The following is a 15297-nucleotide window of genomic DNA, read 5'->3' on the forward strand; positions in this document are numbered from 1 at the left end:
TTTTGTTTTTTAGTTTTTTGCAAGGCAAATGGGTTAAGTGGATTGCCCAAGGCCACACAGCTAGGTAATTATTAAGTGTCTGAGGCCAGATTTGAACTCTGGTAATCTTGACTCCATGGCCAGTGCTCTATCCACTGTACTACCTAGCCGCCCCATTCATGAGTATATTAATCAAGATTTAAGCCACTTCTGGGGCTATCCTAAGAAGGACTAGTAAGGGTTGATGACAAACTTGACTTTTAATGACTTAATTGATTCTTGTAATTTTTTCAAGTTCATGAAGCTTAATACTTGTCATGAACTTTAATACTTGTCATGAAATTTTTTAAAGTATAATTATCTTTTCTATTTTATTTTTATTTACTTTTTCACATTTTTAAAAATTCTGAACTTTAGCATTAACTAAAGTGAGCATTTCAAAACTAGAGTAGAGAGGGGTTATACAAGAAACTGCACAGCAGTTATGTATATCTTGCTTTTCTCTTTAAATATATGAGAAGTTTACCATATTACTTTTTTTTTTTTAGGTTTTTGCAAGGCAAATGGGGTTAAGTGGCTTGCCCAAGGCCACACAGCTAGGTAATTATTAAGTGTCTGAGACCAGATTTGAACCCAGGTACTCCTGACTCCAAGGCCAGTGTTTTATCCACTACGCCACCTAGCTGCCCCAGCCACCTAGCTGCCCCTACCATATTACTTTCAAGACTGTCCTTGATTCCTTCTGTTTTCTTCTGTGCATTAAAAAAAATAAAGTTTCTATTTCTATTTTTCTATTTTTTTCTGGGTTGGGGGGAACAACCCTATCCCTAGCTCCCTTCTTTCTGCATTCCCCCCCTCCTGAGAAAAAGAAAAACAAAACATTGGTAGCAAATATACAAAGTCAAACAAAACAAACCCCAAATTTGTGGTGTCCAAGAATATACCTTTTATTCTATACCTTGAATTCATCACTTTTCTGTCAGAAGATAGATAATATGCTTCATTATGAATCCTATAGAATTATGTTTGACCACTTCCAAAGTTGTCTTTAAAATATTGTTTTTATTATATAAATTATTCTCCTGGTTCTGTTCCCTCCACTCTATATTAATTCAAGTCTTTCCATATTTCTGAAATGGTAATCCATCACATTCATGAACTACAATTTGTTCAGCAGTTTGCCAACAAATAGATCCCCCCTCCTGGTTCTTTGATACAATAAAAGAACACTAAAAATATTTTTGTGTACATATTTATATTGATACAGATATATAGATAGAGAGATCCTTTTCCTCTCTGTCTTTGATTTCTTCAAAGTATAGAGCCAGCAGCGGCATTTCTAGATCAAAAGATATGCACAATTTAATAACTTTTGGAGCACGGTTGCAAATAGCTTTCCAGAATGGGCTAGACCAGTTCACAGCTCCACCAAAAATGTGTATAATTATCTTTGTACTTACTTGTACTCTTTGTACACCTTATTGAGCCTGTGAATGGAAGCCAGGCTCAGCACTGGAGACTCTGGCAGTGATTTCTGTTTTTCATATCCCAGCGAGGAATCATAGACTGCCAGAAGGAGAGAGCAAATGAGAAGGTTGCATTTTAGTATCTTGGGGTTGAAGGAGGGAAAAACACTCAAGTATCTTTATTGATCTGGATGCTTTGGAGAACATTGAATACTAATGCTTCTAAGGACTTTTCTATGTTTGGTTTCTAGGGGTATGTGTTCCAGAGATAACAGCAACCCTTTGACCATGACCTAGGGATGGCATGGATACCAAACTCCAAGTCCCTTCAAACAAAATGGAACTGAGAAAGGTAGATTATCTTTTAACTCCTTGAAGGGCAAGTCATTCTTGGCCAGAAAATGGGCAACAATGCAACGGACAATCCCACTATCAACTGTACCATTGACCATACCATTCACCAGACTCTGGCTCCAGTGGTATATGTTTTAGTGTTGGTGGTGGGCTTCCCAGCCAACTGCCTCTCGCTCTACTATGGTTATCTGCAGATCAAGGCTAAGAATGAACTGGGGGTCTACCTCTGCAACCTGACTGTGTCTGACCTCCTCTATATCTGCTCCCTGCCCTTCTGGCTTCAGTATGTTCTACAGCATGATGACTGGCCCCATGGAGACCTGTCTTGTAAGATCTGTGGCATTCTTCTCTATGAGAACATTTACATCAGTGTGGGCTTTCTCTGCTGCATTTCCATTGACAGGTACCTGGCAGTGGCCCATCCTTTCCGTTTCCACCAATTCCGCACTGTGAAGGCTGCTGCCGGGGTCAGCGTGATGATCTGGGTCAAGGAGCTCTCATCTGCTGTCATTTTCCTCATGAAAAATGAGCTTGTGAAGGATAAAGACCATCACAAGGTCTGCTTTGAGCATTATCCCATCCGGTCGTGGGAGCGGGACATCAATTATTACCGGTTCTCAGTGGGTTTCCTCTTTCCCATTTGCCTTCTCTTCTTCTCCTACTGGGGCATCCTACGGGCAGTACGGAGAAGCCATGGTACTCAGAAGAATAGAAAAGACCAAATCCAAAGACTAGTTTTGAGTACCATGGTTATCTTCCTGGCCTGCTTTCTGCCTTACCATGTCCTCCTGATTGTGCGTAGCCTCTGGGAAGACAGCTGTGAGTTTGCCAAGGGCATCTTCAACATCTACCACTTCTCCCTTCTCCTGACCAGTTTCAACTGTGTGGCAGACCCGGTGCTATACTGTTTTGTGAGTGAGAACACCCATAGGGATTTGGCCAGGTTGCGTAGTTCTTGTTTTGGCTTCCTGTCTTGCTCTGGGATGAAGGGGTCCAAGGAGTCCTACCCACTGAACAGCCCAGAGGCCTCTGGGAAAAGTGAAGCCCGCAGAGAAGAGCCAGAGTTGCTAACTAAACTCCATCAGCCATGTTAGGTCCCTTCCTCTCTTGGAATGGGAGAGACTAGCTAGGAATGTTAGCCTTGGCCAAGTCATTCATCTGAGAAGTACTAGTGATGTGATCTATGGTTGTCTCCTCTTCAAATTAGCTTCTGGCTTCTACCACCTATGTCAGCTACAAAGCTCAACTAGATAAAGTCTGAAAACCAAGTGAAAATGTGAACCATGGACAAATATTGCAGCTCAACTGAGTTCTACCCCTGACCTTCACCCTCTGATTGTTCTGGGACAAGGATGGGGAAGCCTTTTTTTTGGCCAAGGTCCATTTGGATATTTATAACACCATTTGCAGACCATATGAAATTACCAACTTAAAAATTAAACTGCTATACTAGGTCAAACATTTATTTAATTCATCCCTAAAAAAGGTCCTAGATTTATTGATTTTCAAGTCCTCCCTGCAGTTGCCTTGGCAGGCCCCAGACCAAATGATTTCACTTGGTTCCACAGGACAGAACTAGTAACAAGAAGATTTAAATTCAATGTAATTTTGCAATGTCCATGGACTGGACATTCCCTGTCCCTACTCTAGGAAAACCCACTCAGATACACATGCTGAGTGTGTGAATAAATGCCAGGAGATTCCCAGGGGCTTGAAATGCCAGTAGCACATACAGGTGGTGCTCCACAAAGTTCAGATTGCCTTTCATCTTGTCTGGGAAGAACATGAATTGCATCCTGTAAGACATTTTCAAAGAAAAAGAAGCTGGGGTTCAAATATATATTGAAAGGGGAACTATGGGTTTGGGTGAGAAGTTATGAAAAATATAGTGTGGGGGGGGGGAAGGGAAATGAATTTTATGAGAAAGTATTAGTGTATGTGTGTATTTCCAATTAGTCCTACCTTACCAGCCTGCCCCGGGTCTGAATCTCTCACATTGTCTGCTCCTTTGGGTTCATTTCAAATTAAAATGCACCTTTAATATTTGAGGTGAAGGGAGATATTTGCTATTCTCATGCATTAACTCTACTAGTTTACCTAAAAGAATGAGAACATTATGATAAGGACATTATAATGAGAAAAGATGTCCTCCTGGGGAGAGTGGGAAACTAAACTATCAGGGGCCATAATGAGGCTAGAAGAGTTAAAAGCACTAAAAACAAACTTCTCCCAGCTAGAATTTTTACCAAGGTCCTGGAGTTGTTGAAAAGCTAATGTTAGGTGACCCATTGAGTAAATGGTCAGGGCTTTCAAAAAAGCTAGGTGGGAGTGGGCCATCCTCATTCTCTTTGTCTATGAAAAATAAATCTCAGAAGGTATTACATCTCCAGGTATTTAAAGGACCTTCCTGAGAAAAATATAGATTAGATTTGTTCTGCTTAGCTCCACAGGACAGAACTAGTAAGAAGATTTAAATTCAGTGTAAGGAAGAAATTCTCATCAATTAGAGCTGTCCAAAAGGAGAATGGGCTTCCTGAAAAGGTAGTGAATTCCCTGTCACGGGAGATGTTCAAACAGGGCTAGATGATCCTTGTTAGGGATGTTACAGAGGTCAAGTATGGCCTCTGAAGTCCCTTCCATCTCTTAGATTCTGTGAAATCTCAACCCATCTATTGTCAGTTCTCTTGTTTTAAAAGTCAGGAGCCTCCCTCAGCAAGTATTTCAGATTAAGTTTTATTAAGCTCCAAGAAGAAAAGTAAGAACTACTGCCAGGATGTGTGTCAGCTATGGGTTCTCTCAAGACAGCCACTCATAAAATACCCTAGCTTGGTTGGTCTAATTTTGTATTTCACTTGTTCCATGACCCAATTAGCTTCCAGCTGTGTAACATCATACAAGTCCTCCAGTTCTCTGCGATTGATTTCCCTCCTCTCAAGTACCATGATTCTCTCTCTCTTATCTTGTGTTTTGAGTTGGAGCTTTGTCCAAGTCAAATTTTAAATGGGCTCTCCTCTCATTTAACTTGTTGGAAACATCCATTGGCAGGAGAAAGGAGGGCAGAAGAAGGAAAAGTTTCCTCCTGTTAGCTTGAACTTATTTTTGCTTCATTCTACTCAGCGTGGCATTTTGATTTTTGCCTCTCCCTTTTTCTTTTCACAATGTACAGCCACCTATTAATGGTCAAATAGCTGCCTCTGCTCCCTAAGTTAGCTCTTTGGATGCTGATGGCTCATTCTCTGTTATTGGTGAACTTTTCACTAGAGATCAGCTCCTGAACAGTCAATACCTTTGGTGTGGACGACCTCTCTTCCATATCCAGGAAGCCTCCAGGACTAAGCTCACCCCAGCTTCCTCTTGCTATCTACTCCTCCCTGGCTTTCTGGGGTGCTCAACAAATTCAACTTAACACATATTTGCTAAGTTTCTAATCTTTGTGAAAACTTGTGGTAAGACCTGGGATCCATCCAAAGATTATATGAAATGGGTTCTCTAATCTCATGGCACTTATAGTCCAGTAGACCAAGATATGGACATTTGGATTACTATGATATTCAGTGAGAGTAATTGCATAGTGACTTTGGGTAAGTCACCTTGCTTACTGCACTGGTCCTCAACCATAAAATGAAGGGGTTGGAGTAAATGACTTTGGAAGTCCCAGTCAACCAAAGCTCTAGGATTCTATCAAGGTTCTTCTCACTAATGTTCTGTGAAGCTGTAATTTGTATTAAAAGTGAAAGATTATTACTGACTGGGAAAAACCTGGAAGACTTCTAGGGGAGGGTCACATCAGTTAGTTGAGTTTTAAGAGATAGATATTCAGCAGACAGCATTGTTCCTGTGTTTTCTATGTACAAGATTTGCAACAAAGCCTCTCTCTGGCTCTTTCTGGTCCCTCCCTTCTTCAACATTTAAAAAGTTCTAGTAATTGTTGCTTGTTGTTGATCCTTTGTTCTCAAAGATGACCAAAGACATCCTGAAGATTCTGTCATTGAAATATCGTGAGAGCCATCTTAGGGTTGTAGATAAAAATCCAGCCCTGGTTCAAATTGTCTCTGACAATTACTGTGTGACCCTAGGCAAGTCACTTAACTTCTCAGTGGTTCAAGTAATTTCTCTAAGACCATAAATTAGAGAGAAGGTGCCAATCTGTACTGGTCACAGGGTGTAGACATTCATTACACCCATGAAATCACTAGAACCCTCCTCCCCACCAAAAAAAAGTTATTTTCTCACTTAATGTTCTTTCTAACAACTCGCAATCTCTGTGATTTAGTAGATCTTCATGAGTTGCAGTGGCAAAACAAACAGCCAAAACATCTCTGGAAAAGGACTCCCTTTGAATATAATTATACAGACAGTCTGATTCCACCTTCATCTTCAATGGCTTGGCAACCTGGTAAGGCTTGAGGTATTGAAATGAGATCTTAATGTTAATGGAAGTTGTTTTCTAGCTTTTCTTTTTAAAAGACACATAATGAGCTGTAGAGCATCCATATCATAGCTCCCAATTGCAAAAGTCATCATTTTGGCCCTGTGATGCTCTATCTCCTCCAAGACCTAGATGATTGGTTTTGGGGATAGGAGGATATTTATCTCCATTTTTTTCCAACTACAATTTGCCTTCCAATCCCTCTGCTTTTTTTCCCCAATGAAATTTATAATCATGACATGAATGATGAATCAATTAAGAAAATGAATCACATGCCAAAACACTTTAATAATAACTGGCATTTCATAACACTCTAACATTTGCAAAATGTTTTCCACCCATTATCTCATTTGATACTCAGCATGGCTTTGTGAGGGAGATACCATTTGCACAACTGTTGTTGGTGTTCACTTGTTTCAGTCACATCTGACTCCTCGTGATCTCATTTGGAGTTTTCTTGATGGAGATACTGGAGTGATTTTACCATTTCCTTCTCTAGGTCATTTTACAGATGAAGAAACTAAGACAAACAGGGTTAAGTGATTAGCCCAGGGTCACACAGTAAGAGTGTGAGGCCAGATTTGAACTCAGGAAGATGAGTCCAGGCCAGTGGTCTATCCTGCCACCTAGATGCTCCTTTGTACTAGTGTCCACTGTTTATAGATGAGAAAAATGCATTCATGTGATATGTTGGGAAATGGCAGAGACATGGTACAGTGATTGGAAAACTGACCTTAGAGGGGAAAAGTACACCTCTGACCCATCCTGGTTGTGTGACCTGGCTGGCCACTCAACCATTCAGTGCTCCAGGTAACTCTCCAAGATTATAAATTCCAGAGACAGTATTGATCTGCTTTGATCAAGTCCTCACAGGGAACTTCCTAGAACAATGGAATCTAGATTTAAAAAAAAAAGTGGGGGTTCAGGTTTTGAACCCAGGCTGTCTTGACTCCAAGATCAGAATTTGTTTTCCTTTGTGCTAGCACACATTTTAGGGAATCTGAGAGGTCAAAATTATTTTTTATAATAACACTTAGGTGTCTTAATTGGTCATTTATATCAACAAACAAAACATCAAAAGCTCTTTGGGGAGAGGTTTTTCAATTGTTTTTATTATTATTGATTAGACAATTGGGGTTAGGTGACTTGCTCAGGGTCACACACACAAACACACACATCCCTACACCTACCTGACTTGAACTCGAGTTCTCCAACTCCAGAGCAGGTACTCTATCCACTGAGCCCCTTAGCTACCCCTTTGACAAAAGGGGTCCTGACATGAAAGTTTAAGGATGCCTGTTAGGGTAATATATTTTGCATGATTAAACATGTGTAATCTATATCAATTTGTTTATTATCCCAAAGAAGGAGAAAATGAGGGAGGAAGAGGCAAAATTTGGACCTCAAAAACTTTTTTAAATGAATGTTAAAAAGAACCCTTGCCTTAGCTATCTTCACTAGTTCCTCATAGGGAGTTTCCTACTTGGTAAGAAATTCTTATGCCCTACATTTGAAATGGAAGCCAGGAAAGCAGCTATTCTCTACACTCCTAAGATCAGCTATCTGATACCATCTAAAAAAACTCACAAAGTAGTGTAAAACAATTGAGAGAACATTGTGCAGTAGGAGAGTCTGGTTCCACATCCTGCCTTTGATGTTTGCAAATCATTTAGGATTCAGGGACCTCAGCTTCCTCATCTGTAAAATGAGAAAGAATGGACAGGACAGCTTCTGGGGTACCTTCCAGCTTTAGTTCACCCTTCATTTACTGAGCCAGCTTCTGGTGATGTGAAACCTACAGAGGAAGAAACATTGGCAAAAATGTGCTCCAGTTGATTTGTTGTGTTGTGTCTATCTAGAGGTGGGGTGGGGGGTGGAATGGCACTGCCCTCCTACCTACTGCCCAAACTCAGTATGTGAGCTTCCAACTCTTGTCAGACTTTTATGACTTTTGCACAGATTGTGCCCCCAACTCCTAATAGGCCTGTGTAACTGGACCTTTGAGAAAGGAAGGACCCTGACAGTATTATACCTGGGATGTTTCACTTGCTGGTCTCCTCACACACTGTCTCTCATTATCCCAAGTATTAGTTGGTTCTCCTTTCTGAAATTACTGTGTATATAATTAACTGTTTACATGTTGTATCGACCAGTAGACTCCAGTGTCCCTTTGGGAAGAAATTTTGTCTTTGCATCCCCAAGACCTACCCTATCTAGTGCCTTGCACACTGTAGAGAGAGTTAATAAATGCATGTCAAATTGAATTTAATTGAATGGGAAGGATACAATTTGCACACCTTCCCTCTGCAGGGAACTTTTTTTTGGATCATAGAACTGTTGGAACCTTTGCTTTCTAGATTTTTTTTAAATATTTTTTGTTTTGAAATATTTCTCTTTCTTTTTAATCTTATCATCAGGAACAGATTGTGCTGAACTGAGTGTATGTTCTGTTTACTGCTGAGAGTTGTATTTTTGTACAGTTTTCTCTTTTACACCAAATATGCATGTGCTGTATGATATATTTGGATTGATGCTGCTTGCAAATAAACCAGTGAAATGAAACTTATATTGTTATTTGTATATTTGCCTTATTGTGCTTGCTAGACTAAACAGTTATCTTTGTATCTCCCCTAGCATGATACACACAATGTAGCCTTAATAATGTTTGCTGATTGAATAGATATTATCTGGAATAGCTGAACTTCTATTTTCATATGCCTAATTTGTAGAATGTGATTTGTATATAATAAATGCTTCATAATAATGTTCTAATAGAATGTAAGCTCCTTGACATTAGGGACTTCCTTTTGTCTTTGTTGGATACATAGTAGGTGCTTAATAAACACTTACTTGATCATTTATTGATTGATTTTCCTAAAGCTCAAATCTGACCATGCCACTAACCCCAACCCCCATTTAATCAACTCCAGTGAGAAAATATAAAATCTTTTTGATACATCTTAATCATCCTCACTTATTTTTATTGTCAAGTAACATTGGACTCCTTGATGTTCCTCCCACAAGATACTCTATCTCCTAATTTTAATTATTTTCAATGAAGCAAGCTGGACCATGGTCTTCTGGTGAGACATATCTCTCCTACATCCTTGGATGGTTGGAAGGACCAATGTGAGTATGGAAGATTGGGACAGAATCATTGAACTCCAAAGAACCTATTCATTCATTCAAGGACCTCCCACACCTGACTCTTTCCCATTGTAAACTGGACTCATCTTTGCATTTCCCTTCCCCTACTTCTTATTCTACCTTTGTTCTCATCCTCATCTATTTGGGATAAGAGATAAAGACTGGACCTCAGATCCCATTAGAGTAGGGAATTAATTCCAGGTTAGGAAACACCTATCAATTCAGATTGGTATCTTTCTAGCAATTTATAGTCTTATGGGCAATACTCATTATTGAAATAAATCACAGTGCCAAATGGGTCTACCACAAATTCATGATACTGAACTTTAACTAGGGATCCAGATTAAGAAACAAGACTATCTGAGTTCAAGTCTCTTCTGATACACATTGGTTGTGTGACATTGGGAAAACCATTCAGCGCTCTAGAAAACTAAGTTGTAAAAAAGGTACCAATTTGAATTGGTTAGAGGGACTACTTTCATCAGGGATTTTCCAATGTTAGTAAGTCATAGGCCCTATAACTATCCCTGACATCAAATAAGCACTTGCTACTATATGGCAATATTTTCATCCATCTACATCTATGATTGATCCTTGGTGGCTATTTTTAGCACATTCACTTTTCAAGCTCCCAAAACCTAGTGCCCCTTTGGCAAACCTTGCGGCTTTACTAAGAAAATGAAGGCCATCCATTGTGGATGGTCATCATCTTTTCTCTCCACTTCAAATATTTCTCTAACCTCTCCTAACTTGCCATCTTTTCAGAGGATGAGGTGGCTACTCCATATGTGTCCTTATGTTCAAGTCTTTCCATTTCCCTTGGTTGATTGCCCCATCTCTATCCTCAGTTTCTCCCTATCTACTATCATTTCCCCAGGTACCTAAAAAAAAAAGACATGTCTTCCCTAAGGAAATCTTCCTTTAATCCCATATCCTTTCAATCTGCTGTTTTTCTTATTTTTCACTGAAAAACTATACTGACAAAGTATAGTCCCTATTCCTTGCTTCTACTTTGTTGCTATTACCTTTTGTCCCATTCTTCTTGACTTTATTTGGGATTTTATTAGTAAAGATTACTAGTATTCTCCAGTATGTCCCCATTTTATTGATAAGGAACTGAGGCAAATAGGAGCTACCCAGCTGGTAAGTTTTTGAGGCTCAATTTGAACTCAGGTCTTATTGATTCCAGGCCTTGCACACTAAACATTTTGTTATCTAGCAACCTCAATATACAGGATAAATTGGAATTAGTCAACAGAGGGAAGAGGGATAAGGAAAGTTTTTTTTATCAAAGGATTTTAGCTGATTGATTGGTTGATTGATAGATTGCTGAATTCAGAGTTGGAAGACTTGAATTTGAAAACTGCTTCCTCTATTAACTATTCATATAATCATAGCAAACTAGTTATCTTCCCAGTATTTCAGTTTTTTCATCTGTAATGAGGAAATTGGACTAGATTACCTCTAGAACTTTAAGATGCTATTATTTTATGACTCAAAGTCTATTGCTAAATCTACTTGTCTGCATTTGCTCTTTTTGAAATTCCTGGGGAAGGGGCAGCTAGGTGGCACAGGAGACAGAACACCAGCCCTAGAGTCAGGAGTACCTGAATTCAAATCTAGCCTCAAACACATAATAATTACCTAGCTGTGTGACCTTGGGCAAGCCACTTAACCCCATTGCCTTGCAAAAAAAAAACCCTAAAAAAAAGAAATTCCTGGGGAAGAGGGAACATAGAGTATCATTTGGATACCTAACCACTTTACATTGCACAACATATCTTGCCTCTGGTCTGACTTATTTTCCTTCTAGCCCTCCTAATCTACAGCTCAGAGAACATTTATCCATTTCCTCCTGGGAAAAGGATATGATTTGTCTCCCCAATATTTTTTTCCCACAAGAATGGTCCCCAAAGAATTGTGATAAAAATTTCACAGGATAGTAAGGAGATAGGTTGTAGTTAGTGCCCTTGGAAGAAATCCATTGAAGTATTAGTATCTGTGGGCAATAGGGAGACATGGAAGGTCTTTTGTTTTGTTTTGATGGAGGATTCTCTGATTAGAGTGGTACATCAAATGGTTCACGATGCCACAGTAATAAGACTGATTAGAGAAAGGAGAGATTTGTGGCAAGTCCACTTAGGAGGTTACTACAATAATCTAGGTGAGAAGAGATGAGGACATAAGCTAGGATGACTACAGAGCAAGTAAATGGAACTAGAAAAGGTTCCCTTAGAGATGCATTGGAAGAATTGAGAAGATTTTACAAGTCTCTGGTAAAGGAGGGGATGGTAAGGAAAAGAAAAATGTTTTTTAAAAATGATTGGGGGGGTGTGGCTAGGTGGTACAGTGGATAGGGCACTGGCCCTGAAGTCAGGAGGACCTGAGTTCAAATCCAGCCTTAGACACTTAATAATTACCTAGCTGTGTGACCTTGGGCAAGCCACTTAACCCCATTGCCTTGCAAAAAGCCAAAAAAATATTAAATTTTCTAGCCTGGTTGATTGGGATTCTTGAATTATAAATCTAGTGGTAGAAGGGACCTTAGGGCTAATCTAGTCGAGCACCCTTATTTTACAGATGAAAAAAACTAAGGTTAAGAGAGGTTAACTCACTTGCCCAAAGTCACACAGCCAGTAACTGGAAGAGTTCGGATTTTAAGTGGTACCTTCAAGAAAAATAAAGACATTATGTTGAGATTAATTCCTGGGAAGTAGAATAGGATTCCTTTTGGAGATGTCATTTTTAAGATACAATGAAATATTCAAGTGTAGAAGTCTAACTAGCATTTGGAAAGTGATGAAAAGGAGGAATTGGGGTAGAGATAAAGATTCAGGAATCATCTGCAAAGCAATGATAACTAAATTCATGGAAGTGTATGCAATCATTAATTTAGAACATATGGGTAGAAGAAGACCAAGGACACAATTGTGGGAGCAAAAAGTGGATGAAGAAGCAGAAAGAGAGGTGTAGGATAGATTAGGCAGGTAGGAGCAGGTCATAAGAATGGAATATCATAGAAGCCAATGGAACGAAGACAATCAAAAAGGCTTGCATGGTTAACAGTATTGAATGCCACAAAAAATTCAGAGAAGTCTGCAATAAATGTGATTAAGCTTGATCCTTAGGAGCTCATTGCTGGCTAGAGAGGTAATAGTTTTAGTAGGGTGATGGTTATTGTTTCTTTTTGAAGAGGACCAGTGATATTGTGGGTTATGTCTTGACTTGTGTGTGAATTGGTGGGTTTAGTGAAGAATTCACGAGACAAAGACCTCATAGTTACAAGAGATATCCTTTGAAAGAGTGAGTGAGCTGAGTTACTAATTGGAACTCTCCCTCCAGGGCAGGAAGTGGGAAATGACTTCCATATGCAGAAGTCTTCACAGAAGTAGCTCTTTATGACCAAGTGCCTTAATTCGAAAATGGGGCACAAACAAAGATGATTAAACTCATCAACATTTTTTAACATTTTATCTTCATCAGCAGGTTGAAGAATGAGGGGAGTGGTGAGGAGTTGGAGGCAAAAAGTCTGGTTGAGAAGAGAAAAGATAGTCCCCCCCAAAATGCCAAAGATAAAGAAAGGAGTGAGTGTTTTAAGATAAAGAAGTCCTGAGGATACTTATGGGTATGTGGTAAAGAACCAGTAAAGAAGGAAGGGATGAAGATTTAGGAGGGAGAGGGGGATGACTAGTAGAACAAGATAGAAATTGGAAAGGATAGGATCAATAGAATAAGTGGAGGGTCTAACTTTGGGAAGAAAGACAAGCTCTTCCTTTGAGACTGCAAGGAAATAGGGTTTATAGAGAGATTTAGAGGTGGGGCATTGAGGGATTTCATGAAAGCTGTCCTGGGGTCAGGTTAAAAACCGTCTAAGGAACAAGGAAACTTCTACTTGACCATAGTCAGTTTTGTCTTATGAAAATTTTCATTGCCTCTAGGGATTAGTTTTGCTTGGGTTAAAATCCACCATTAACAGATGTTTCTACTAGAGTGGGGGCAGATATATTCTCCATGCTAGTCATTTCTATGTTTACTATTTGAGATTAGTTACCTCATACCAAAATGCTCTTTTGGCTCTAGGCCTCTTTTTTCTGGTACATTCTAGATCCTACTTTTACAAATAGGTTAAGTGAGGGTATTAATAAAGATTAAAACCCATACTCTTCTTCCTGTTCCAAGCAAGAGCAGGAAGGAAGACCCATCTGGTGTGCTTTAAAGCAATTAGTGTCTGGGCTGGGACCCTTAAACAGGTTCTTTCCCACTTATATGTTCTTGATGGCCCAAACGAGTCTCATCTTTGGACTAACACCCACTGGTGTTCAGGGTGACCCATCAAGAATGTAAGTACAGATCTTCCTCCTTGCATTCTGAATTCTTCTGACTTTAAAGAATACAAGGAAACTAATAATAGCTTGTGTTTTTTACCTTAATATATCTTCCTAGAAACAGGTTCTCCATATGAGCAGCCCTATGACATTCAGTAATGGAAATCATCTTTAAAAAAAGAACTGAAGTAAACTGAGATGGTGGCCATGTTATTTAAGGCAAACAGATCTCAAAGACAATTTGGATAGAGCCTAATTCTAGTATAATTTTTTTAGGTTTTTTTTGCAAGGCAAATGGGGTTAATTGGCTTGCCCAAGACCACACAGCTAGGTAATTGTTGAGTGTCTGAGACCAGATTTGAACCCAGGTAATCCTGACTCCAGGGCTGATGCTTTATCCACTGTGCCACCTAGCTGCCCTAGAGCCTAGTTCTAGAAGGAAGTGAGAAGCAATGTGTAACATGTTGAAAACAAGTTTAAAATCACCCAGTGTGGAATGGTAAAAACCATGGGATTTGGAGTCAGAAGATCTGGGTTTATTTTTTAGGGTGGTTATACTATTTGTCAAAAGGGGTTGATAACATTTGAAGTAATATCACTTGCACTCTCCTTTGTGCTCTATCTTCAGGTCCCTGTTCAAGCACTGGATGCAGTAGATGGCCTTAGTCTTTGATGTCTGACCAAGCTCCATGTATCCTACCATGCCTAATTCAGTTGCCTTCATGGCCATTGGACCAAATTGTTCTCATCTACCCATTCCACCAAGGGAAGTCTTTATATTCTTGGGGTATTCACCCCCCCCAACTCACAAACATATTTGAGGTCCATTGGTTATCAATTAGGTTTAGTTTAGCCTATCTGCCATGATGATTTTACTAGGATGTGGCCACTACACATGCTACCGCTTCTTGGAGATGCAGGTGAGAATTAAGTGAAGGGTGACCAGAGGTGGATGAGAAACCCTGAAAAGCAAGTCCTCAAGCAGAGGTACTAGTTCTTTCTGAACACTTGATATATCCTAATTAACTTCTAATGTTCTGACCAATTCTTTAAGTTTCTAAGTTGCAGAGCCTGTACTTATCCACAATGGTAGAAGGAATTGCCTCATTTGAGAATTCCCCATATCAATGAAATCACAAGCCTAGTTCCTATCCCTATAAGCTGCCAAAGTGACTTTACAAAAACACAGTCATGCATCCAACCATGTCATCCCCCTACTCAATAAACTCCAGTAGCTTCCTATCATCTTCATGATCAAATGTATAATTCTCTGTTGTACAAAACTCTTCATAACTTAGTCCCCTTTGGTCTTTCCAATCTTCTTATATCTTATTCCCTAAGATATACTATTCCCATCCAGTGACACTGGCTTACTGCCTTTTCATGAACAAAACAAACCATCTCTCAGCTCTGGGAATTTTTCTTTTGGTTATCCTTCATGCCTAGAATACTTTCCCCTCCCTGAGATTCCAAGCTCCTTCAAGGAAGGACTGTACCATAGATTTAGTATTTATGTTTGAATTGAATGTAGTTTAGTAGACATTGAATGTAGCTTTAGAATTCCACTAATCCAGAAAGAAACAAGGCATCTGTATAA

The 15297-nt window shown here is 39.5% G+C and overlaps 1 protein-coding gene across 1 annotated transcript in view; it reads left to right on the forward strand.

The window, feature by feature from the left end:
• GPR68 (G protein-coupled receptor 68) overlaps positions 1-10706 on the forward strand; it is a 51465-nt gene extending 40759 nt beyond the window's left edge. Inside the window, exon 2 of the mRNA XM_074235499.1 lies at positions 1697-10706. Coding sequence (XP_074091600.1) covers positions 1847-2893 — 1047 coding nt within the window. The 5' untranslated portion in view covers positions 1697-1846 and the 3' untranslated portion in view covers positions 2894-10706. The remainder of the gene's footprint in view (positions 1-1696) is intronic.
• Positions 10707-15297: the final 4591 nt, after the last annotated feature.

The sequence above is a fragment of the Macrotis lagotis genome, chromosome 4 (genome assembly GCF_037893015.1).
Source record: "Macrotis lagotis isolate mMagLag1 chromosome 4, bilby.v1.9.chrom.fasta, whole genome shotgun sequence".
Taxonomy (NCBI): Eukaryota; Metazoa; Chordata; class Mammalia; order Peramelemorphia; family Peramelidae; genus Macrotis; species Macrotis lagotis.